The sequence below is a fragment of the Boleophthalmus pectinirostris genome, unplaced genomic scaffold (assembly GCF_026225935.1).
Source record: "Boleophthalmus pectinirostris isolate CB_2022bp ecotype Guang Dong unplaced genomic scaffold, ASM2622593v1 HiC_scaffold_5, whole genome shotgun sequence".
Classification (NCBI taxonomy): domain Eukaryota; kingdom Metazoa; phylum Chordata; class Actinopteri; order Gobiiformes; family Gobiidae; genus Boleophthalmus; species Boleophthalmus pectinirostris.
The window spans coordinates 36,750,808-36,777,523 of NW_026571404.1; the positions used below are offsets into that span (position 1 = coordinate 36,750,808).

General features: G+C 39.3%; 1 protein-coding gene across 1 annotated transcript in view; it reads right to left on the reverse strand.

The window, feature by feature from the left end:
* The window catches only part of hectd2 (HECT domain containing 2), a 162,058-nt gene that overhangs the window by 13,582 nt on the left and 121,760 nt on the right, over positions 1 to 26,716 (reverse strand). Inside the window, exons 18-19 of the mRNA XM_055163099.1 lie at positions 19,177 to 19,264; positions 17,415 to 17,521 (exon numbers count right to left, since the gene is read on the reverse strand). Coding sequence (XP_055019074.1) covers positions 17,415 to 17,521; positions 19,177 to 19,264 — 195 coding nt within the window. The remainder of the gene's footprint in view (positions 1 to 17,414; positions 17,522 to 19,176; positions 19,265 to 26,716) is intronic.

Here is a 26,716-nt window from a genome sequence, read left to right on the forward strand (position 1 = left end):
TAGAATCACCATTATTCATTTCCACATTTCCACAGGCCCGTATCTTCTATCAAACAAGACTCCCACTATAGAAGAGAAAGAAATGACTGGCAACACTGAAATCTTTATATTAAATAGCGTTAAATATATAATATTTGGGCTACAGTGTGAATTTCCTATTATGATATAGTGATATTTTATTTATACAAAGTCCCGACATTTTCTACACATGGAAACAAAATAAAATACGATGTAATGAAAATTAAAACAATAATATCAAATCAAACTATTCAGTCATCTAACTTAAGTATTGTGCCACAAACACGCACATGTCGTTGTTTAACTGGTTTAAACATACAATAAAAATAGGGGTGTAACTGTATATGTATTCGTGCCGAACCGTTTCAGTACGGGGCGTTTGTTTCAGTGCAGGGCTGTGCAAGAGTGAGTTTGTGCAATTTGTGTGTGTTTACATGTTTCCACTACATGTGCAGCTACACGGAGGCTCGGCTCTTTAATATTCAAGAGGAACTTGTCTGTAATTGGGACAGTGTTTCCCGCAGCACTTAGGGTGGCCGCCTTGACAACAGTTGCCTCCTGCCTTGACTACGTCCCTCTGAACCACGTGAATCCTCACAAAACTACAGTTGTTGCGTCCCGGTCCTCACTTTCACCTTTTGCCGGCACAGAATCTCTGCTCTCAACATTGTAACTGCAGCAGATCTGCACTTACTGCAGACACTGTGGACAAGTTGGTTTTTCTGGACAAAAATCTGAAGTTTAAGTAAAATTTCACGCTGGAACTGTTCATGCTGTGCTTTACTTTTTGAAAAGGTTTAGTTTATTGTTTACAAGGAATTTATTTTTTATAATATTTCATACATTTGTTGCTTATTTGCGAATATTTTATTTAGTTTATTAGTATTACCAAGCAGCACTTTGCATTTATTTTATTTTCCCGTTTGTATAATGTTAAAACAAATTATTGGTTTAATAAAAACACAAATAAACAACAAGCAAATGGTTTTGCATTTTGTTCCCAAACTGTGCCAAAAATGAACTGAACTGTGACCTCAAAACCGAGGCATGTACAGAAACGTGATTTTTGTGTACTGCTACACCCCTAAATAAAACCGATACACTTTTAAAATATTACTTGTTACTCCACTTCTGCCTCAGGAGCTCAAATCGACAGGTAGGTCATTTCAACAGGACACCGGTTTAACCCTGTGACACTGAGGGATGGGTCAAATACAGAGGACAAATTTCCCTGCATAGACAATAAAGCGTAACCTAACTTAAATGTTTTGATGTTACAAACTGACTGCTCTCTAGTCTCTTTTTGCTCTAGGCCCTGACATGTTCACTCTGGATGTTATTTTGGGAGTCTGAGCCTAAAAAGTGACCTGGCTGCACTAATCCTGCACAAATAGACAATGTAATCCGTGAGCCCATGCCCATGCGGCCTCTTACCTAACCCTGTTTACTTGCATAACACTATTTACAAACTGCACCAGAAGCTCCGCCCCCCGTGACCTCGCTGACCTGTCCGTGCTCGTGTAATGCAACATTGACTTTTTGCTTCGTCCCATCAGCATCCTCACCGTGAAAAACCAGCATGAGTCAATACAGACTCCACGGGGGAAGAGACTAATGATTCTACTGACACTGAATTTAAAGGAATAGTATTTTAAACCGAGTCAAATGGGGCAACAAATTGGTGATTAAACGGTGTGAGCTTGATGGTGATATTGAGCTGACGCAAAAAAAAAAAAAATTATAACAGTCAACAAATCTTCAAGAGACAAATGTAGTGGTGTTACGTAGTTGGAGTTTGTGTGTAAGAATGTGCAGGAGGAAAATAACTCATCACATTATGTCAATGAATAGAAGAAATTATCTTTTGATTTCATTATCTACTGCAGGGGTCTCCAAACTTTTTCTTCTGGTGAGCTCGTTTGCAAAAAGAAAATGCCGAAAGAGCTACTATTATTAGAGGTCACAAGAAATTGAGCCTAGGAAAACCTTAGATGGAGAACAGTTGCAACTTTTCCACTCTGGAGGGTGGTTTCAGATTTTTGCATTTTTTCAAGCCCCAAAAACGATGTCAAAATGAAATGTACTTCCAATAAAATAGTTTGCAGTTTTTATCTGCAAGCGTTCTCGTGTAAACAGGCCCTTAGAAATGAGCTGTTACACTCTCTATTAACAGAGAGCTACGGTCAACAAAAGCAGAAATTCACTCTCAATTGTTCATTTATTTACAACTTATAATTAGGGGTGTCAAATTATCACGTTAATTTCGATTAATTAATTACAGTCATATTTAGCGCGTTATGTTTTTTAATCGCGTTAATCTCATTTTTAATCTCTAACTTTACTGTTTCTGTATGCGAGTTGCTTTATTATAAAATATGTTTTTATGTGTTGTTGGGACAACAACACACACAAAAAAAAACACATTTATAAAGTTTTTTATTTCGGTAATTCCACTCATTGCCGGAAACCCACACAAAACGTGCGCAGTAAGAGCGATGTAAACGTTATGTTCACGTTGGCGGCGTCAGTCGCACAATGGACGAGGTCGAAGAGCCAGTAGAACAGAGCAGCAGTGCACAGGGAAAAACACATTCGTGTCTTGGAAATTCTTCTCCCGACGTGAAATATAAAAGAAAATAACAAATATAAAATCACCTACAACTTAAATGTCACTGGTGAAAACAACCTGCATAGACTCATGATGTCTGCACTACTGTCCTATACACAAACACACACACACACACACACACAACAGAAACACACACAACAACACAAACAACACAACACAAACACACACACACACACAAACACACACAACACACAACACACACACACACACACACACACACAAACACACACAAACACACACACAACACACACACACAACACACACAACACACACAAACACACACACACACACACACACACACACACACACAAACAAACCCAAACACAAACAAACACACACAAACACAAACACACAACACAACACACACACACAAACACACAAACACACACAAACACAACACAAACACAACACACAACACACACAAACACAAACACACACAACACACACAAACACAAACACAACACACACACAAACACACACCTTCATCATCATCATTAACCTGAGAACGCGCGGACCACGTTTCTTTCCGTAGTTACTGCGCGGACACCGCTGTCCTCCCGTGAGCCGCGTGTGTTTTCTCGCGTACGCTGCGTAAACCGCGCTTCCTCCTGTGCGCCTCTAAACCAGAACTAACACCAAGACTAAAACCGGGACTAACCCAGTCCAGGACTAAACCAGGACTAAACCAGAACTAAAACCAGGTCTAAACCAGGACTAAACCAGTACTAAACCAGGTCTAAACCAGGACTAAACCAGAACTAACACCAGGACTAAACCAGGACTAAACTAGGACTAAAGTAGGACTAAAGCAGGTCTAAACCAGGACTAAAACATAAAGCATAAAGCATTTCTCTATCAATAATATTTTTAATATGGTTAAGGAAAGACTGGACTTTTTATTGTCTTTAAGTCGACAAAAGTTATTATGTTCAGATTTCCTCGTCTTTGCTACTTTACAGCAAACAGTTTCTTATTCATGGAGACTTGGGCTCAACAGTCAATTTGGAGAGATTTGTTAAACAATAAATGACTTTATAAAGTCACTTTTTTTAATCTATATCAGTCTTTTGATCTGCCACAATAATGTAATAATGAATTTAAATGAAAATACCTCAACTTGAAGGCTTTTCTCAGCAATTTTTAGGTGAGATTAAAAAGAGATTAATTAGATTAATTAATTACAGATCATAATGAATTAATCTCTAAATTTTTTTAATCGCATGACAGCACTACTTATAATTACAATAATAATATCCAGGTTCATAAAAGAACATCATTTTGGTGATTTGAGCACTTCCTTTGTTTTGTTACTAGTTTGATTTTATTATTGTACATAAAGTGTAATGTTCAGCTCACTGCTTCTCTGTTGCAACTTTTGGAACACGGAAACTCAGCAAAAAAAATTTCTATATGGTCTGAGTTCTGACCTCTGACCTCTGACCTCTGACCTGTGAGCAGAAATGGAACGCAGCATAAGTATGTGACAAATGCGGTGGTGTGAGCTCGGCGGGTTTTAAAATGATGCGTTAGGACTTCTGCCACGGCAATTTAACAGAAATACAATGTGTCACTGTGAACTGGGCTCTACACTTGATCAGTCCTGTGAGGAAGTCTTTCAAAATGGATTCTCGTGAGTCTGAGTTTCACAAATTCATAAGAATCCATCTAGTTGTGCAGGGTTAATGGTAATTATTTAATTAAGCAAAAATGTATAACACATTGTTTTTGGTGAATAGAGCATTTTCAGAGCAATAAAAGGAACGTGACGATCTAAATATGTTATGTGTTCGCAGTTAACACCCCACAGAAGTAAAATACCCCGTCTTTAAATGGACTAAATAAGTTTGGATCAAATACCATACGACCTGATCTCGGTGAAAAGTTAGACTGGTCTACATAATACAAAAGTAGCACAATTAAACAAGAAGGAAACAACAGTTTACTTTTAACTGTTATAAAACGCAGGTCAAATGGGTTCTGGATCTGGAGTTCTGTCAAACCAAACAGGACCTGATGACCTGACCTCGGTGAAGACGAGGATACAGCCATACCAACAGTCTAAAGAGCACAGGAAAAGTACTCCAACCTTTACTGAAGTGGGACAAAAGCTACTTTAACTTACTGTGCTCATGTCTGCTCTAACTATAGCTCTAACTATAGCAGACACGAGTTATAATCTATGACACCACTGGAGCATTGTGTTAGGTTAGAATTCACATTTTTATTCACAATATTCATCTAAAGCGACTTCATAAAAGAAACAGTCCTGCTGACGTCCGTGTTAGAAAACTGTGGTGTCAAATTGAGCTGATGTTGCTGTAAACGTCATGACAACAAAGTGCTGCATCCTGTGGACCCAGAGCAGAACATTTTTTTTTACATTTGGACCAAAATAATTACGCAACGCTGCCCAATCCTATGTGTATCACCGATTAAGAAAATAAAATAACCTTCCAGACCGACGGTATCATATATGATTCCTGGTAATATGTTTTATATAACCACGCATTACTTTTCAAACATGAGAGATAGCAACTTATCTTTTTTTTTCATTGAAAAGCTGAGAGTTGCAGCTTTCTGAGCATATTTCTGGCATTAGAAAGCAAGTGGAACTTTGTTTTGGGCCAAACTCATGCGCTCCATCCATTTTGATTGGTCCAAACTTTGCCAAAGAGTGTAGTGAGTCAAAATGGTCGACTGCTCCAAGCGTCTGTGTTCGTAACAATTGAAAAAGTGCAGTTATTTCTCAAATAAATGCCAAATTACACATCTTGGTTTGTGTAATTGCGCATCCCTTACTATTTTATTTATAATGTTCATGTTCATGTTTTTAAGAGCAGGCTCAAGACCCACCTTTCTAGCTTAGCTCTTGAATGAAATCTTATACTTTTACCTGTTTCTATTGTATTCATTTTATTATATTTATTTATTTTAGGCATATTTTTTAGGATTTCCAGTGTTTCTGTAGGAGACTCTGCATCAGGAGCAGAAGTCGGGCTGTGGCTGCCGGGGTCTGTCCTGTGGGCTCCTGGTGGAGGGGTGGTACGTTGAGCTTCGTCTCTTCCTTGGGCCGTGTGGTGGTTCCTGGTGGCGGAGGACGTCTCTGCTCCCGGCGCAGACGGCTCTCTGCTCCCGGCGCAGACGGCTCTCTGCTCCCGGCGCAGACGGCTCTCTGCTCCCGGCGCAGACGGCTCTCTGCTCCCGGCGCAGACGGCTCCTTTGATGTTGCTTTCTCAACTGGTTTGCCTGTATTCAGCCTCACATTTTACTATGTGCGGTTTCATGTATTTTAGCATGTCAGTATGTGTAGTGTTATGTGTGCATGTTTGTGTGTGTGTGTTTGTGTTGTTTGGTTGTGTGGGGTCGGGCAGGTGTGGGTATTGGGTTGGTGGGTGGGATGGAAATGTGGTATTGTTTTTAATCACTGTAAAGCACTTTGTCTTACATTTTTGTATGAAAAGCGCTTTATAAATAAAGTTTGACTGATTGATTTTTATTTGAACAGTTTATTTCAGTCCAAATCAGTGGTGCTCAATACGTCGATCTCGATCTACCAGTCGATCGTCAAGGTCGTGTGGGTAGATCTCCGTGTCTCGTCTCGGACTCGCGTTTGGACTCGGTCTTGTCTCTCACTCGAGGTCTGACACTCAACAAGTGTGATCATATTTCATTACGGCCGCTGCTGTTGGTAATAAACTTGTAGCGGGTGCAGGAGCGTGTGGGGCGTCTCAGTGCAGCCTGTGCGCTCATTTGAAACCCGCGGAGACTCTACGGCACATCACAAACACACACGCTCCCTATGCACGGCTCGTCTGCGACAGCGTGTGCCCTCGTGTACCAGCGTGCATCACAGGGCAGGTTCAACTTCCTAAACATCCTACCTGTCCATCTGCCTCACGTCAGCACGCCGCCCCTCGCCTTTTCACGCTCTCGCTCCTTCCTGCGTACAGCGAACACAAGCCCCTCCCACAGTGCGGCTGATTAGAAGAGCAAGACCAAACGTGAAGCAGAAACCAGTCTAAATTTGTGTTCAGCATTGGCACAAAGCAGGTCTACAGCATAGAGCGGATCTACAGAACAGACCTACTGCCACATTTGGCTGAAGTTTGTCTAACAAAAGTGCACAAATGCATCTGTGTTTGTCACGATGTGCGTTTGGTTTGGTAAACGTGCAGAGGCTGGTAAATATCACTGCAAAACCAGAAAAGAATGAAACTCCAGTTTGGAACTTTAAAAAACAGGTTTAAAAATCTTCCTTCACTTTTTTCACAGTTTTGTGTAAAGTGCCAGAGGAAGTTCTCTTAAAGAAGAGGTTCTCAAACTGTGGGTGAGGGTCCAAAAAAGGGGCACAGAGTGTTTCAGTGCAGTTTGTTTGGCTTTGTATTAGGTCGATCATTTTGACTTGGTCATTTTGTAAGTAGTTCGCATGTTGAAAAAGTGTGAACACCCCTGGTCCAAATGTACAAATCTAAATGTAATAAACCCCATGGAAATGCAGGGAGTGATGTGGCTCTGTGTCCTGGACCTGACACCAGCTGTTTCCATGACAGCTGGCCGTTTTTTGTTTTGTTTTGAGGCAAGGATATTTTTAGTTTACTTACAGACTTGATATTTTGCAATTTTGTAGCTAAGGCCCTAAATTAAGCATTTTTTTTTTATGTCAACAAATTTGTTTATACATGTTTGCTGTGTGTTTTATATGAAAAAGTGTGAATTTAATTTTCAGTTTTTTGTTCATTTGTATTTCTGGTCCTATAGCTTTTACTCCAGCCATATGACACAACTACAGCAGCAGATTGTGAAATAACACGTTGTACTGAGAAAAAGGATGTATAACTCTTCATTAGAGGGTAAAAGGAGGAGTTTTAAGAGTAAAACAAACAAAAAAAAAAAAAAATCCAGGTGATGACAAATGTACTAAAATTTCCCTTAGGTCTTGAACGGTTTTAAAATAAAAGTTGGGCGTGTACCGGTGAGGGTGAAAACGGGGGTAAATCTGCAAAATAGCGTCTCCAAAATAAGCAATTAAAGATTATTCAAACATCTACGAAGCACTTCAAAAACACCGTGGAGAGGGTCAATAAGAAGGAAACAACTATCACATGATTAAAAGCTCTGGAAAGTTGATTTTGGAGAACGCTCTGCTTTAAAATGTATATGACAGACTTTCATGTTTCACTCATTTGGGGGAGTATTTATCATTATTTTACTTACTACTTAGTAAAAAAATGTTGAAAAGGTGTTAAAATCAATACAAAAAAATCCATATTTAATCCAGGAATAGATTTTCGGTTAGCCTAATCATTTATTTACCAAAACGAAGCACAGTTGTGTATTTTTAGAGGTCAAAAGTGAACTGTTATCATTGGAGTGTTTTCAAAAAGGACTTGGATAAGATAACCAGGATGTGGCGTGTTGGCGTGGTGTGGTCACATGACTCACCGACAGGAATGTGATTACCAAACTTGTCTGGTAAACTCTGGATGAGGCAATATGACAAAGTTTAGAAGTGGGTCAAAGAAAGAGGCATGTTTCAAAGAAAAAAAAAAAAAAGACTCCATTTTCCATTTTGAACCAGTCATTACATTCTGTTTGAGTCACATCCAGTTGCGGTAAATACATTGTCAGATTACAGTAACTAGCTCGGATTACAACGGAGTTTGATTGCCTAAATTTGGTGAAAACCTGCCTGAGGAAATGTTTTCAGTTAAAGGAAAAAAGAAAGTAGTGTGTGTAAAGGGTGAGATTGGGGTTATGAAAAAGGAGGATACCAGGGTGAAAAAATTGGCGATGTTTGTACTTTGTAACCGGCGATTTCTGTTGGTGTTTGAATAAAATGTTTGTGTATCAGGGGTCTGGGTCTTCTACAGGGGGATTTAGACAATTTCAGAGTTCTTCTAAGCCATACTTCAATAATATAAGCCAGTGTGACCTATATTTAGTTTTTCATGGGTTGTTTTTATGTTCCCTGTCCCTGCGCCGACAAGGCCCTGCTCCTGTCGCTTCTCACAAACGAGCTTCAGAATGTTAGACATGTTCTTCCAAAAATCACAACTGGAATCGATCGATTAAAAGTGAAAGGAATTTACTCCCTATTAAATACAATTCTAATACAGAGCTCTGGGTCAGATCGTTGTCCCTGATGGCCTACAGCTACGCAGGAATATTCAAACAAATATTATAAATTCATTGTTTAATATGCAAATGTGATGCACTCAAGAAACTTCACCACTTCACCTTCAAGTCTTTGATTCAAAACAGGACGAACACTACAGACCTTAACCTTTATCAGGACGTCTGGACACACGTTTCATCCTGTATTAATCCTGAGATGCTGCTGCTGAGAGCGCACGCCGCAGTTACGTACGTCTGAGACTTTTTCAGCTGGGATTTATGAACGTATCTCCGCTAATATGAAGGCAATTCACTAAGGACCACGCCACAATATTGCAAAACGATAAAGATGTTTAGTCTGGGGGGAGATTTGGGATGGGGGTACAATATCCAGTCCAAATTGGTCAACCACTTGAATCGGAACCCCCCTCCTTAAAGATGATGTCTTTGGACTGAAGGATGGACGAAAAACACGAGTGGCAGGGAGGGAGTCGAGACAGTTGACGCAGACGGTGTTGTCGGGATTGGTCATATAAATAGGGCTTCTGGATAACTGAAGGAGTGTTTGAGATAAGCTGTGGTTGGCTGGAGAGAAAGGTGAGGTGTGGTCCAGCTCCTGAATCTCAGTTAATCATATTAACAATCAATTTTTCATCAAATAAAAAGTGGTGTAGCGTTCAAGACGTGAAGAACTGCGTCACGATCATCCAACCTCTAGACAGAAGCTCTAGAAACACGCCTTTGTAATAATACGCTTAATAAATGTAGGTGCATTTTCTGATCAGATCAGAGGTCTGTCTCCTCGCTGTGAGAGCGTACAGAGAACAGAAGGGGCAGAGTTTAGACGCACAGTGCTGGAGAAGCTCCGGTGAGTGTGTCCAGGGAAGTATAATAAGATCTTATTGAACATCCATGATTGTTTCTGATCAGATGAGCGCATCAATAACATAAGTGTCCAACACAAAGCTGTGAACCGATGGAGTCAAAATTCTGGACATTTGGATTTTCTTTTTTTATTTGGACCCAAATGACTACAGGGCGCTACCAAATCCTACGCTTATCACCAACTGAGAAAATAAAGAGAGACCAAAGTTGGCCACATTTTGACACATTTTGAAAGCTCATTGCAGCCGGGAACAGGACTACACAATGCGGGAGAGGGTGAGTGGGATGATAAATTGCAGTCCTGCAAACTAAATGTGAGTGTAAAGTAAAATACACAAATGATTCATGTTTCCTTATCATACATCATTTGTGCTGCATATTTTATTTGGCCTTAATAAAAACATTTTAAGCAGCCTAAACTTGCAGATGTGGTCTAATTTCTCACACATTTTAGAAAATTCCTTTCCGCTTCTCTGTGTTCGATAGAGCGTAAGAAAGCAAAAATCAAGGCAGGTGCGGGCGAGAGCAGGACTCAAAATTCTGCCAAACCTTTAGTAAGTATGTCACAGTGGGCGTGAACCGGTGAAGGTGAAAATGGGAGTCGATCTGCAAAATGGCGTCTTGAAAATAAGCGATTAAAGATGACTTAAACATGAATGCTCGACTCACTCCAAATACAGCTTTGTGTAAATTTTCCACAGTATGGCATTAAACTAATCTGTCTTGCATTTATTCAACTAAAGGTGATATTATTTGCTCAAAAATATCTTAAAATCATCCATTCTTTGTTAATGGGGTCGCCGCTCCACAAATCTAACTTATAATTTTGCCTCTAGTTTGTCAGATCACAACAGTAGCTTTTTTGTTTTTTTATTCTTTTGTTGTGCTTTGTTGTGTGTGGTTGTGTGTGTGGTTGTGTTAACGGCCTGTCGAGTCACACCGGAAACACCCATGACGTAATCGCGGTGAAAACCTGGATGAGGAAACATGAGTGAAAAGAGCTCGAGCGCAGCAGATGAAATCAACTCCATTTAATCTGAACTATTGTGGAAGTGCTTCAGATGCCCCGGGTCAGGTGCGGTCCTGCCAGCTGCCCGCGCTCCTGCCAGATTAAACACAGCCCTGCTGGTCCGACCCTGCGCTGTAATCATCCAAATAATCCAACGTGCAAGCAGGCTCTGGCACGTGCACGCCCATACACACACACACACACACACAATAAACACGTACACACACACACACACACACACACAACACAATAAACACATACACACACTCATGTACGTGCACTCTGATTATGTCACATGCACACAACATACACACACATACACACACACATACACACACTCATGTACGTGCACTCTGATTATGTCACATACACACAACATACACACACATACACACACACATACACACACTCATGTACGTGCACTCTGATTATGTCACATGCACACAACATACACATATGTACACACAAAAAACATAAAAGACACACACACACTCATGTACATCAACGTACACACACACACGTATGTGCAATCTGGATCTGTCACATACACACAATATACACACATACACACAAAAAACATACACACACACATACACACAACATACACACATACACACAAAAAACATACACACACACATACACACACTCATGTATGTGCTCTCTTACTGTCGCATACACACAACATACACAAGTACACACAAAAAACACAGACACACACACACATATGTGCACTCTGGCTTTGTCACATGCACACAGTACACACACACAAACACACAGACACACACTCATGTATATGCACACTGGATCTGTCACATACACACAACATACACACACGTACACACAAAAAAAACACACAGACACATACACACACATGTATGTGCACTCTGGATCTGTCACATGCACACAACATACACATGTACACACAAAAAACATACACACACACACACATGTACGTGCGCTTTGGATCTGTCACATATACACAACATACACACACATACACACAAAAACATACATACACACACATACACACACGTATGTGCACTCTGGCTTTGTCACATGCACACAACATACACACATACACACAAAAAACATAAAAGACACACACACACTCATGTACATGCACACCCATACGCACATAGAAAACACACACAGACACATACACACACACTCCACTCATGTACACACACTCAGGCTCCATACCAACACATACACAAATATATAAACACACAGACACACACACATACCCCCCCCCTCACGTCCGCGCGCAGAGAGGGCGGGTGTGGTTGCGTCACCCTGTAGGTGTCACACTGTGTACGTGACAGAGGCATCATGAGCACCCAAACAAACAGCTGTGGGCCTGTCTGTATCTGTCCAACACCACTGATGCTAATGAAAGTTTGGCCTGTGTAATATGGAATGGGAAAAATGTTAATAATACTTCTACCACTACACAACAACATTTTACGCTTTTATGGTTTTAACTTATACATTTAAAAGTCCTATATTGTACAAATGTGACTCTTGTGAGCTTTAAGTCATGTTAGAATGTTGTTACACCATCAAAAACAGACCTGGAGTTGTGTTTTGTTTCATTCACACATGTTTGAGTCATCTTTTATTGTTAATCTGTGTACATATTTACAACTCCAAATCTGAAAATGTTCTGCTCCACCTTATGATGTCATGTAGTGGCAGGTTTCAAGTGAACAGCTCCTTTTACCTTTAGTTCTAGGCCGAAATCATCCAAATGGTTCTCGTGAAGGTGTGTGGAGTTTAGTGAATGGAGTGAAGGAAACGAAACACAACTCCAGGTCTGTTTGTGAAGAGGAAACACAGATGAGAAAATAGTGTCATCTCTTTTTTACAGATTTAGGGTACATATAAAATAAAAAAAATACAAGAACGACATCCCTCTCCATCATGTTAAGTGAGTTGCCTGTAATATTATGCTGGTAAACTGAGCTATGGATGGAAACAAGCAGGTGACACCTTCAGGTCAGATTACACGTCACGTCTGTGGAGGGCTGACGGACACATGGTTTAAGGTATTTTTTTTTTCTGTCAATAGCTGAGCAGCAGTAACATGATAGATAGAGGCCAACCAACCAACTTGTTAAAGCCTGATCCCGTCTGGTCAGGACTTGTACAGGAGACCACTGGGAAAATCAGGTGCCACAGGGGGGCGCCGGTCACAATAACTGTCATTGTGTCCTTAGGCAAGACACTTCACCCACATTGCCTAGTAGGAAAGTGGCGTGTGTGTGAGTGATGGTGGTCGGAGGGACCAATAGAGCAGATTGGCAGCCTCGCTTCCATCAGTATGTACCAGGGCAGCTGTGGCGACAATAGAAGGTTAAAACCACCGGGTGTGGAGTGACTGAATAATGCTCGGTAAAGCGTCTTTGTGACATACATCTGTGAAAACCGCAATATAAAAAAAAAAACAACAAAAAACTTACACACTAGATACATTTAATGCCATACTGTGGAACATTCCAGGCAAATGAACAACATATGTGGAGACACTATAAGGGGCAAGCACCAGAAAGGTTAGTAGTAATATTTACATAAATTGTGGGTTGATTTTGTAAATTAAAATGAAAATTTTATTTTACAGCAAAAACTATTTATAAAAAGCTGATTTCCCAGCTATTAAATGAAATGCATGATTTGAATAATAAAACATTTATGTCCAATATTGATATTTGTGTTGAGTTATGCTGGGGGTGTTCTACATGGAAGAACTGCAAACTCATCTTTGCACAGGCTTCCAGGTCATTTTAGTGTTGAGTTTAAGATTTTATTGTTTGTTTTTCAAGCTTTGAATGGACTGGTCCCACAGCACATCTCGCACCTCATCCAGATGTACACCCTTACACACTCTGAGGAACGAAAGCAAGACAAGACTTAAAACCAGGGGGAACAGGGCCCCAAGTTCTGGAACGTTCTGCCCCCCCACGTCTGAACAGCCTCCATAACTCTCATCTTAAGACCCACTTTTACTCTCTGGCTTTTAACACCACCTGAGTTCTGTGCTCCTCTGTGTATTATTTATCTTATTTATTTCACTTATTTACTGCTATTTTATGATTTTTAAGGTTTTGCTTTTATTTGCTTTTACTGGTTTTATTGTTTTTTGTAAAAATTTTGATGTTCTGTGATCTCTGTGCAGCACTTTGAAAATGGCTTTGTTTGTAAGAATAGAAATAATGTATAGATGTAATGTATAGAAATAAAGTGGATGTGGATTTAAAACTGTTTAAAATGAACTAGTTCTGTTTTCAAAGCCATACTGTGGAACTTGTATCACCATAGAGATAAAAGCTGACCAAAAGTTACACAGTGCACTTTACACACAGTCAGCTCCTGTCATACTGTGCCATTGTTTCCCACACAGTGCCCCCTGGCTGCAGGCCGGGTTGGGTGAGTGCAGTTTGGCTCTGGCGTGGACCGGAGCGGCAGGATTTGCTTACCAACACTTCCCAGAAACCAGCCGCGGAGAATTACACAGAACCACAACTAGGCCACAGTACTTTCACTTTCAGAGAGCTGCTACTGCGCGGGCTGCTGTCCAGCTGCTGTCCAGGCTATTCCAAGCTATTCTAGGCTATTTTCGGCTATTCCAAGACTTAACTATTGTGTCCATAGAGAGTTTGTCCTCTGGGTTTGACCTGCTCCTTCACTGTAACTGTGAGCGAGAGGAATGTGCTTAGCTGGGTTAAAAAGGGACTGAATAATGATTTTATTTATTCATATTATTAATATAAAACTAACTATTAAAGATACTGTATGTTCATGTTGTATATTTGATTTTAAATTTCATAAACCTTGACCTATTTTTGTCCCCAGATACAAGGACAATGTTCAAATCAAATCAAACTTTTACTGATAATTGTAATACTCTAGCCAGTCTGGCGCCACCTAGTGCGTCCACTCAGTTTCATTTCTCTCCAGCGACTAGATCAGGAATCAGAATACACTAGACAATTTGCAAAAACCCTGGAAGTGCAAGTTCGGGCACCAGCCAATCAGTGAAGAGTCATACATTGTGTTGTCAACGATTCCTGAGATCGAGGGTTTAAAGCCGAAACAAAGAGAATGTTTGGTGAATTTTATCAAGGGGAAAGACGTTATTGCCCTTTTTCCTACAGGATTTGGGAAAAGCTTAATAAACCAGTTAACCCCATTAAAGGTGCATTACATATGTCAGAAACAAATAGCTGTGATTGGTTAAATGATAAAAAAGTACCCACCTACCGTCAAGTGAATGATTTCTAACACTGAGGTCGGGCTGATGAATCAGGCTAGAAATACTCAGCCATGATGGTCAGCTTGTTTTTTATAATCTGTTGTTTTGGTTCTCAAGACGATTATTCAGTGACTCTCATTTGTGTTGCCAGTTTCAAGACTGAAATCCAGTTGGTTTAAACCTAAAATGTCTCTGATCTGAATGGTCTCTACCTAAAGCCCAGCACCTACAACCAGTCATGAACCAGTGCAAGTTTCTGCAGCTCAGGGAGCGAATTCTGGAGGTTCTGAGTTTTCACATGAGGCCTGAACATAAACTGAAAATGAGACAAATGCAGGATGTGTTTCTACCTGCAGGTGAAGACACAGGACACAGGCTCAGTTGTGACTGTAGTTCCTTTTTTAAACTGCAGGAGCACAGGAAACATACAGCTCCTTTACGAAAACTATTGATCCAAAACAACAATTAACCAGCTTTTCAGTGTGCATTCTTTCAAATGAGTTTGGGTGGGCGTGATGGTAAAAAAATAAATATTGATTAATTGAAGATTGACTTATTGACTTTTTTGCACACTTTAGATGATTAAGATTTTAATCAAAGTCAGGGCAGGGCCTGCTCCTGTCGCCAACAGGGAAAGCTCTTTACATTTCCATTCTTATTATGTCCTATTATTTAAGAAAATTAAAACTGCCTTCACAATCTAATATTTATAGTTTCAATTAGAATGAGATTTTATTTACAAGGTCAATTGTTTCATTTCACAATAACACTTCATAATTCTGCTTTGCAACTAAGAAAGAGTTTAACTAAAGAAAGTCATGATTTTGCAATTTTTAAAAATCTTGATTATTAAAAACATAAATTAAATTAATGAAATTCATTAGATGAATTACCAAGCCCCAGATACTTGTATAAAGCATGTATCAGGTGTGGGTGATGATCTGATTTCTCTTGTGCTGTGACGCACTAAAACCTGATGTCACGATGACCTGATTCCTCTGGTGATCTGACTCATGTGTAAAAGTGCCCTGTGTCTCTGGGCGTGCAGGTGGGCATGTGCAGGTGCTGTGAGTGCAGTACAAACACACCGAGGAGAGGGCAGTGTGTGTGTGTGTGTGTGTGTCTCTGAGTTAACACCAAACACCCAATAACAGCTTCGCAAACACTGTCCCCGACTGAGACCCACTTTAGACCAATCTGCTCATCCTCCAGGACACGTACCCACACAACACAACGCACACAAACACATGAAAAAGCACGAGGAAATGCTGGTTAAAGGCCCATATTTGGCTACTGTGTTTCCTTGTCACAAATATATCTGGAATGTTTTATTTCATTCACACATATTAAACACACACATCCTGCATATAAGGGCCCGGTCAAGTAAACAACAAGGCCAAAAATTCAAGTTAATGCATCTGATATAAAAATGTATTGAACAGATACATATGTACTCTAGTTTATGAAACTGTTGACCTTTTTTCTGTACCATTTTTGGTTCTAAAGTTCCATATGTTTTAAACAGACCATGTATGAAACATGGAACAAAATTTTTTTCAAAGATCTGCAAATCATGTAAATAAATGGATGTATTTCATCATATCTTGTGTTATTCCATCTTTGAACTGTTGATGAAGGTACATGATAAAACATTTTAAAAAAAAGTATTTAAAATGATAAAAATTTGCTTGTAAGGACTGACATATTTTATAGAAATAGTTTCCTTTCATTTTGAAGTAATATTAAAGTATTCAGAAGAAAAAAGTTGACAAAGTATGTAAAATCCTGCACCTTCTACTTGTTTGCACAATTTTCCCTCCGTTACTTTTCCCTCCGTTACCATGACCTTTCTTAATAAAACATCTCATTATTCAAAAAGTAAGAGGTTTTTCAACCTAATCTTGTACCATATGGTAGAGAACTATATGAAGCAAATATTCAAACCAGTTTGTTAAGGATATGGAAGTGAGAACCAAGAGTTATCACTGTTTGGATTTATTGCCCAAGAAGTGCTGCATATTTCATTCCCTCCGTTACCAACATGAGTTTTTACATTTTTTGTCAACAACTTGAAAGAATATCACAGGTTTAACTTGACCCTGTTGGAGTGTAACTCTTTCCTACATTCTGATACTTTACTTATTTCAATAGTCCCTCTAGTTTCTGAATAAGAGACATTTGAATGGAAAAAATCTGCCCGTTTCCCTCCGTTACCACTTGAACGGACCATATTTGGGCTGAAAACACCATTGTGTACAGTTTTGTATCATGTTTTTGTATATTTATTGAGAATTGTTGTGTGTGAGCACACAGCGTGCAGCTAACCGTAAAGAGGGTTTGAATAGGGTCTGGGAGAGATCACTAAATGACTCTGCATGGATGACATCGACAGCCTCGTCTTGGTTTGTTTTTGATGAGGAAGCAATGTAATAACATGAGAGAAAGCTAAAACAAACATGTGAAGGTAAAGATCGGTGTGTGTGTGTGTGTGTGTGTGTGTGTGTTTGTACCATGAGGGCGTCGGACGCACACACGCTGTGGAAGCCGTGGTAGAAGGCCGCAAACTGTTTGTACATGCACTTGTTGAGGAGGAAGTCCACGTAGAGCTGCACGTACTCTGCACAGAAACACAGAGGAGCTTAAAATAGAAACAGACAAAGTAATTAGAAGTTTTAGAGAGTTTCTGCCTGATTTAAGATTCCTCAAATCTGTTCTTACCACTCAGGTTTGGACACACTTTCACATTCAAAGTGTTTTCTTGTTAACCACTTTCTACATTGTAAATACAGACTGAAGACACCAAAGATATTAAGAAAGAAGTATGAAATGATGTTTCTACAAGTGGAGCTTAACACTGAATTCACTTTTTTCACTACAAAACTATGTATACAGTAAGGTCAAATAACGTAACACCCTAAAAATGTAAGGCAGGGTGCACTTTAGTGTCTCTGGAGAAACATTTGTCCTCTGCATTTGACCCATCCTTTAATGCACTGGAGCATCTCCTCCTGCAGCGACCAGGGACTCATCTCCAGGTCTCGGGCTGGTCTTGGTCAGGACTACCTGCCAGGACTGAATTTGATGGGGAAATCCACCCAGACACAGGGAGAACACGCAAACTCCACAGGAAGGCCCAGGTATTGAACCCGAAACCTTTTTTTGTTTTGTTTTATGTGTTTATTCATAGTTTTGACTTCTTAAATAATTAATAAATAAATAATAAATCATTAAATGAAAAACAAAAGTATACAGATAAAATAATAACTGTAAAACATGATACAGAAAAAAAAAAAAAGAAAGACAATGGGTTAAAATGATATTAAGTATGCATAGTATGTCATTTATATTTAAGTATTTGTAAAGTTCTGTGATTAATATACATAAGCGACCACTTTATTTTTGAAACTATGTCATGAACAGGGCTGAGTTTATATAAGTTTTTCTTCTTCTCGCTCCTTTTCGAGAAATGTGCTTTTCTGTTGTTTACAATGTACATGTAGTATTAAGGCCGAATTATGGTTCTGCATCGATTTAAAGCACACTGCCGCCGTCGCCTTGTCGATTTTGATTTATAGATCTGCGTGAGGTCGATACCCCACAAACTAATTCACCACCACAATGCCAAGAGGAGTTCGTGTAAACAAAATGAAAGCGGAGTCTGTAGAGCAGATGTTGAGATGACCAACCACAGCTCTTATTGTCTGTGTCGCTTCAACGTGTAGTTATAAAACTTGAGGTGAAGACTCTGTATCGTGACGCAGACAATTTGACGCACGAGAATAAATTGGGCTAGTGTGTGTATGATTATTGTTTCTCTTTTGGCACAAACTCGAAATAAAAACTAATTAATCAACCAGTCTTCAGGGTGAATCAACAATGTGAAGTCATGAAAATAAAAAAAATAAAAAACTGTGAATGTAAAAAATGCGTCCACATCTATGACTGGTAGTGTACATAAACCAGCTCCAGTCAAATGAAGCTCATCAACACTTACAGTTATGAAACGAATGTGGAGTTGAGTTCCATATTAGGACTCAGAATTTATTTACAGACAAAATTGCGAAATAAAAACACCTGGATCATGCAGAGTGGGTTAATACGAATATTTAAGGCCAAAATTAGGAGACTGCAGTTACAGAGAGAGGAGGTACGATTATAACCAGTTGTCAGTTTGTGTTTTGTAATGACTCTTTTGCATTAAGACCAAGTGTAAGCTCCACGTCTGATCTGTACAAATCAAGTATAACCGTGAGAGCGCCCGGGCTGGCTCACCTCTGCGGTTGTGTTTGGTCACGGGGATCTTGTCTCCTCCAGGCTTCAGGTTAAACGCTTTGACCACGCCCATCTCCTCCTGGAACACCTGCACCACAACACACAATATACATGTCACAAAACCATACATTTATACAATACACATCTCTGGAGAGCTATTCATTTCACCAAGACACAGTTAAGACAAAAAATACAACAAAAAAATCCCCAGTTTGACAAATTTTTACATTTAAAATTTGACTTCTTTGTTGGAAATCATGGAAATCACGCTAAGTCCAAAACACCTTAATGTACACAGAAATGATTTGGCAGTTAAAAGTATAACACCTTTATTCTGTTGAAACAATGTCTAAAATATCTTTAATTTTTGTTTTGTTTTGCGAAGGGTGACCAAAAGTCCCTATTTACCCGGGACAGTCCCAGTTTTGAGCCTGTGTCCCCTGTCCCAGCAAATGTCTCGAAAACCAGTGATTTCTCCCAGTTTTATACAAGAAATGTCCCAGCTGTTCCTACTTTTGACCAATTTGTTACCCACCAGCAGTAAAAGAACCAATATTTTGTCCTTTTTTTTTGCTAAAATACAGAAAACCATTCTAGGATTCAACAACAGAAGTCCCTCAGATTAAATACTGGCACATGTGAGTTGAGAAAGGACAATGTTTGGCACTATTTTCACAATATTATTATTACCAAATCATCCAAACATGGGTGTGTCCCAGTTTTTAATTTTGAATATCTGGTCACACTAGTTTTGCATGTAACTTGTGCCCAACGTTTAGATACGATTCTGCCAGTGTGATGCCATGAATATGGAACTTTCTAAAATCAAACTCTCTACTTCCTGTAAGTTTCAACCAATTTTTCAGTAAATTGTGTCTTGATTGGTGTAAAACGATCATTTATATTTAACATTATATTATCCCACCAAATGAAGTTAAAATTGGAATGATCAAAACTTGTCATACACACTTTAATTGTTTGTTTTTGTTGTGTTCTTAAAGGGCCACTTAACACCAAAATCACTTTTTTCTACTGATTATCTGTGTATGGGTTTAAAATAGTGTACAAGTGCATACCTATATTTGTTAAAAATGGGACTGTCCGTGTCTGTATTGGCCTTTTGACATTTGACATTTCGGGTTGGACTAATAACCGCCAATGAATCTGATGCGGGTTATTACGTGACGAGTGCAGACACTGGGGTCTACGGGCGCTACAGGAGGAGCCCACGCCCCAACCTGGCAGCGCCCGGCACCGCGATGTTCTGTCGTGTCTGGAGAAAAAGAAAACGGCGTGATCCAAGAACAAATGTCCGCTCTGTTTCAACGTCCGGAGCGCGGATTGTTGTGGCTGTCGGTCGGCTGTCAATCACTGCTCCAGAGCCCGCCCCACACCCGCTCCCCCCAACCCACCGTGCACCGTCAACTCTGAAGGATTTTTCAGATTTTGCTTAGGGGTGGAGTAAAGCTTCGGGATCGGGTTTAATGGATCTTTAAGACGCATATTGTAAATGTCTAATTTTAATGTCTGTTTATTTGTACGATCCATACACTGGCGTTTGGATCATTACCATCATTAACATCGCTGAGTCAACGTTGAGAGATTAAAAACGCACAGACTAATGAACATGTACTTAAATCAATAACTATAAACTTTATTAAAACGGCTTTCATCTACATTAGGTGGACTTTATTGTGGATGTGGACTATAAAAGCCTCGGTGCTGTTTGCTGGGAGATGTAAACAGAGCAGATATAGCCTGTGCACATAGGAGGGGTCAGCGGGTGCATGTGGGAGCAGGCCTGGGTCTATAGCGCTCTCACCCTGGGGTCAAATAACACACGTACACATGGACAGACTGTCTCTTCTGTACTCTACTGCATCAGGCCGTTAGCACTTCTACTGGAGCTGCAAGAAATGGACCCGTGCCACACATGGTACAAAATAATCTTAAAATAAAAACGCTAATCGTACAGTAAAACATATTTCATATCAAGTAGTAGTTTTGCTCCAATACTATTTTTTTGAGATCTGATCCAGTACGATACTTGACCTTAGTGAACTTACCGATACTGATACTAGTCCGATACAACATAGTGCGACGAAGTAGACTAATACTCAATTTTGTTAGAGTACAGGAGCAATAAATAAATCTACTAAAAGGCAATCTCTAAAGAAAACCTCAAAGAATACATTATACTTGAGAACTAAGTGTAAAATATCTAATATATAATGATTCTGACCATAAGTAGAGCTGATTTAAGCACCTTTACTGTTCTAATTCGTTGCTTTCTACAGCGCGTGAATAAAACCAACAGTGAGGCCTGGAAAAAGAAGCTCATCCTCGGAGCTCATGGGTAATTATGCAGAGGAAACAAAGTCCGAGTCAGCGCTATTGCCATTTTTGTCAGACTACAGTCTTCGTAGCACAGTTTTTCTGCTAAGTTGAGTTTCCACACTAAAGTCTAAACGAAAGTATTAAAGAGGAAACACAAATGTCTTTCTGTTCTGTCATTATCAGTGTCTGCAGAGTCTCCATAATCAACGTTTAACCTGCTCTGGGCACATCTACAGGTCGTTATTTTTGGAAAACACACAGTAGTATCGGATCAGTGATTTGGTCTGAGTGCTCGCTGATACCTGAAAAATTTGCAGTATCAGAGCTTATCAGAAAACAACAATATTAAGTAGTATACAAAGCAAATGTATTTGTATAACACAATTTGTAGACAGTCATTCAAAGTGCTTTACAGAATAAGAAAGACACACCTTCTCATTCTGTTTTTTTCTTTATGTTTACTGCTTTTTACATTTTATATCCACCCAGAAGACTTCAAAGATATGAAGCAAGATGTATAGAATTATGTAGTAAAAAAAAAAAATCTGCTCTTAGTTTTGAAACGGCCTTTGCTTTGTCGACAGGGCTTCAAACCTTTGGCCTTCTCCCTGTGAGCTTCATGATGAAATCTCACGAAATGGTTTTCACTTCACAGCTGTGCCACGTCAAAAGTACAAACCAGGGTCACAGCAAAGAGTAAAAGCCATTTTTAAAAATCAAGTTTTGACTAACTCTGTGATTATTTTACTTATATTTCTTATCTGTCCTTCCACAGTATTAACGAGAATTACAATGTAAAAATCATGCAAACATCAATGAAAAAGTGTGCCCGAGCTTTTGACTGGTAGTGTAAGTACATTTTTAAAAATAAGTTTGCCAGTGGAAACAATGAACCTCATTTTTCCCATTTATTTATGTGAGCAAGATTCCAAACACCTCTTAAGGTCAAAATATGTCTGCTGTGTACTGTCTGCTTCTAATTAGTATTGTCGAAGTACTCGAGAGCGGTCTTAGTCTCGTCTCGGACTCTAGTGTTCTTGGACTCAGTCTTGTCTCAGTCTTGAAGGCATTTGGAATCGGTCTTGTCTCGGACTCGAGGATTGAACCTCGACGAGTGTGAGTGGAAAAGGGACTAATGAAAACTGTGGGTGAGGGTTCAGAAAAGAGGTTTAAGTGCAGCACAGTTTGTTTGGTTTATTTGAAGCTTAAATGAACATTAATAACATACAATGGAGATAGATTTATAAAAAACATGAATATATATGTGCTAAAATAACCGTAAAATACAAATAAATGTTGAAAAGATGGTCTCGATTTGGTCTCAATGGGCCGTGGTCTCTAAAAGTCTCGATCTTGTCTCGGTCTCGACCTTTAAAGTCTTGGTGTTGTCCTGGTCTTGGTCTCGATTACTGTGGTCTTGAATACAACACTACTGATTAGAAAGGGTTTTACTGTCCGATAATCAGGAAGTGTATGGTTAGCATGCTAGTTACCATAATTCAAAATAAAAAACTGGAAGATCCCTGGTTTGTGGTGGTTGGTAATAATAAAATTGTGAAACGAGTGTGTAATTATGGAGAATTTTTCTGCACTTGGCACTAATGTGAGTCAGTATAGTCACATTTTCATTCATTTTTAAGCAGCTTTTCTGTATTTTACCTTAAAAAATGATGGATCAGATTGGTCAAAAATAGGGACACCTGTGACGTTTTTTGTGCAAAACTGGAACAAATCAGTGGTTTTGGATCAATCTGCTGGGACAGGGGACACAGGGCTCCAAACTGGGACTGTCCCAGGTAAATAGAGAAGTCTGGTCACACTAATTACCACATAATCAGTTTATTTGGATATGTCATAAATGATAAACTGCATTACGTTCAGTGTTGGGGAGTAACAGATTACATGTACCAGAGTTACGTAATACAAATTATGAGTAACTGTATTCAGTTACAGTTACTGTTTCAATGAGTGGTAATTGGATTACAGTTACTTTGTTCAAATAAATGGATTACATGGCGGTATTTTCATGTTCTCACATTTTGGGTTATATTCTTTTTTTTTTTTTTTTAGTAATTCCACTCAGTGCCGGACACTAAACTAAATCAGGATTGAACCAGGACTGAACCCAGGTCTAAACTAGATCTAAACCAGGTCTTTAACAGGACTAAACTAGGTCTAAACCAGGTCTTTACCAGGACTAAACCAGGTCTAAACCAGGGCTAAAACCAGGACTAAACCAGAACTAAACCAGGTCTAAACCAGGGCTAAAACAGGACTAAAACAGGATTTAACAGGACTAAATCATGCCGCGCGGACTGTGTTTCCTCTTCTTCTATCAATAATATTTTTAATTTGGTTCAGTAAAGTCTGGGCTTTTTATTTTCTTTTATCAGACAAAACGTCTTATGTGAAGATATCCGAGTATTTGCTTCTCTACAGAAAATCAAGTAATCCAAAGTATTTAGATTACGTTACTCACTTTAACTAATTTAATGGATTACATTACAAACTACATTTTGGGGTATGTAATCTGTAATCTGTAGTTGAATACATTTTAAAAGTAACCTTCCCAACACTGTTTATGTTCCAACAGTAATCAACAGATACATTAAGTGCAATGATTTTACGTTACTAATCACTGACGGCATGTAACTTCCACCAGCGTCCCCACCCCCCGCAGCTCATACCCCGGCTCCTGTGTCAGCACATATCAGGTTGGCCTCCGAGCTCGAGCGACGAGTGCTAATGTGACACAGCTTTGACAATAAAAACGCTAACTCTTCCTCACAAGCCGGCGACAGTGAGTCATGTGGAACATCAGAGCGCGCGTATGGAGCTGGAAGGACCGGGGCCATAGGGTATATAAGGAAAGTCCACGGCACCTGCCAACTGCCAACTGCATGACAATTAGCATCGGCCATTTTGAGACATTCTGTCCGGGGGTGCGCTCACGTGGAGGGCAGGGGGAGTCGTACGCCGGGACATGTGCAAACTTATAGCACAACATTTGGTAACACTATAAAAGAACTATGCCTTAACGAGCAGTACTAAAGCATGTATTACCGTTACTATATTACTTCTTTTTATAACTTTTTCATTGGGGGCCTGCTTGTTTATGTGGAGATGTCGTTGCTCTGTCTAGAATGTTCCACAGTGTGACATTAAACAGATCTGCCTTACATTTATTCACAGGTTACAGGTGATTATTATTATTTTTTTAGCTTAAAGATAACTAGAAAAACAGACATTCTGACTGTGAGCGGCGTCGCCTCTCCACAGATCTGACCTGTAACTTGGCTTGGTTTGGTCTCCATGAAGATAGAAAGGTTTAATGCCACATTGTGAAACATTCCAGAGCAGTAACATCTTCATGAAGAAAAGTATTTGATGGACGCTCCACCAGAAAAGTTACACAATGCACTGACACTACTATACTTATACTACTACTACCACTACCACTACACTACTACCACTACTACTACTACTACTACTACCACTACTACTACTACTACTACTACTACTACCACTACTACTACTACTACTACTACTACTACTACTACTACTACTACTACTACTACTACTACTACTACTACTACTACTACTACTACTACTACACTACTACTACTACTACTACTACTACTACTACTACTACTACTACTACTACTACTACTACTACTACTACTACTACTACTACTACTACTACTACTACTACTACTACTACTACTACTACTACTACTACTACTAACTACTACCACTACTACACTACTACTACTACTACACTACTACTACTACTACTACTACTACTACTACTACTACTACTACTACTACTACTACTACTACTACTACTACTACTACTACTACTACTACTACTACTACTACTACTACTACTACCACTACTACTACTACTACTACTACTACTACTACTACTACCACTACTACTACTACTACTACCACTACTACTACTACTACTACTACTACTACTACTACTACTACTACTACTACTACTACTACTACCACTACTACTACTACTACTACTACTACTACTACTACTACTACCACTACTACTACTACTACTACTACTACTACTACTACTACTACTACTACTACTACTACTACTACTACTACTACTACTACTACTACTACTACTACTACTACTACTACTACTACTACCACTACTACTACTACTACTACTACTACTACTACTACTACTACTACTACTACTACTACTACTACTACTACTACTACTACTACTACACTACTACTACTACTACTACTACTACTACTACTACTACTACTACTACTACTACTACTACTACTACTACTACTACTACTACTACTACTACTACTACTACCTACTACTACTACTACTACTACTACTACTACTACTACTACTACTACTACTACTACTACACTACTACTACTACTACTACTACTACCACTACTACTACTACTACTACTACTACTACTACTACCACTACTACTACTACTACCACTACTACTACTACTACTACTACTACTACTACTACTACTACTACTACTACTACTACTACTACCACTACTACTACTACTACTACTACTACTACTACTACTACTACTACTACTACTACTACTACTACTACTACTGCTACTACTACTACTACTACTACTACTTACTACTACTACACTACTACTACTACTACTACTACTACTACTACCTACTACTACTACTACTACTACTACTACTACTACTACCACTACTACCACTACTACTACTACTACTACCACTACCACTACCACTACTACAACTTCTACTACCACTACCACTACTACTACTATTACTACCACCACTACTACTGCTACTACTACTACTACTACGACTTCTACTACCACTGATTCTACTACTACTACTACTTCTACTGCTACTACTATGACTACCACTACTACTACTACTACCACCACTACTACCACTTCTACTACTAAGACTTCTACTACCACTACCACTAATACTACTACTGCTACTATGACTTTTCCAGGCCTGAAAAATGACATTTTCAATTTCCATGACTTTTCCAGGATTTCCCTGACTGTGGGAACCCTGCTCTAAGCTTATAATCTGTACTCTCCACAGATCTGACCTATAACTTTTTCTGCTGGTGTTACTTGCTGCTCTGCATGGTACGGTTAATGTCATACTGTGGAAAATTCCAGGCAAAGCAATTACATC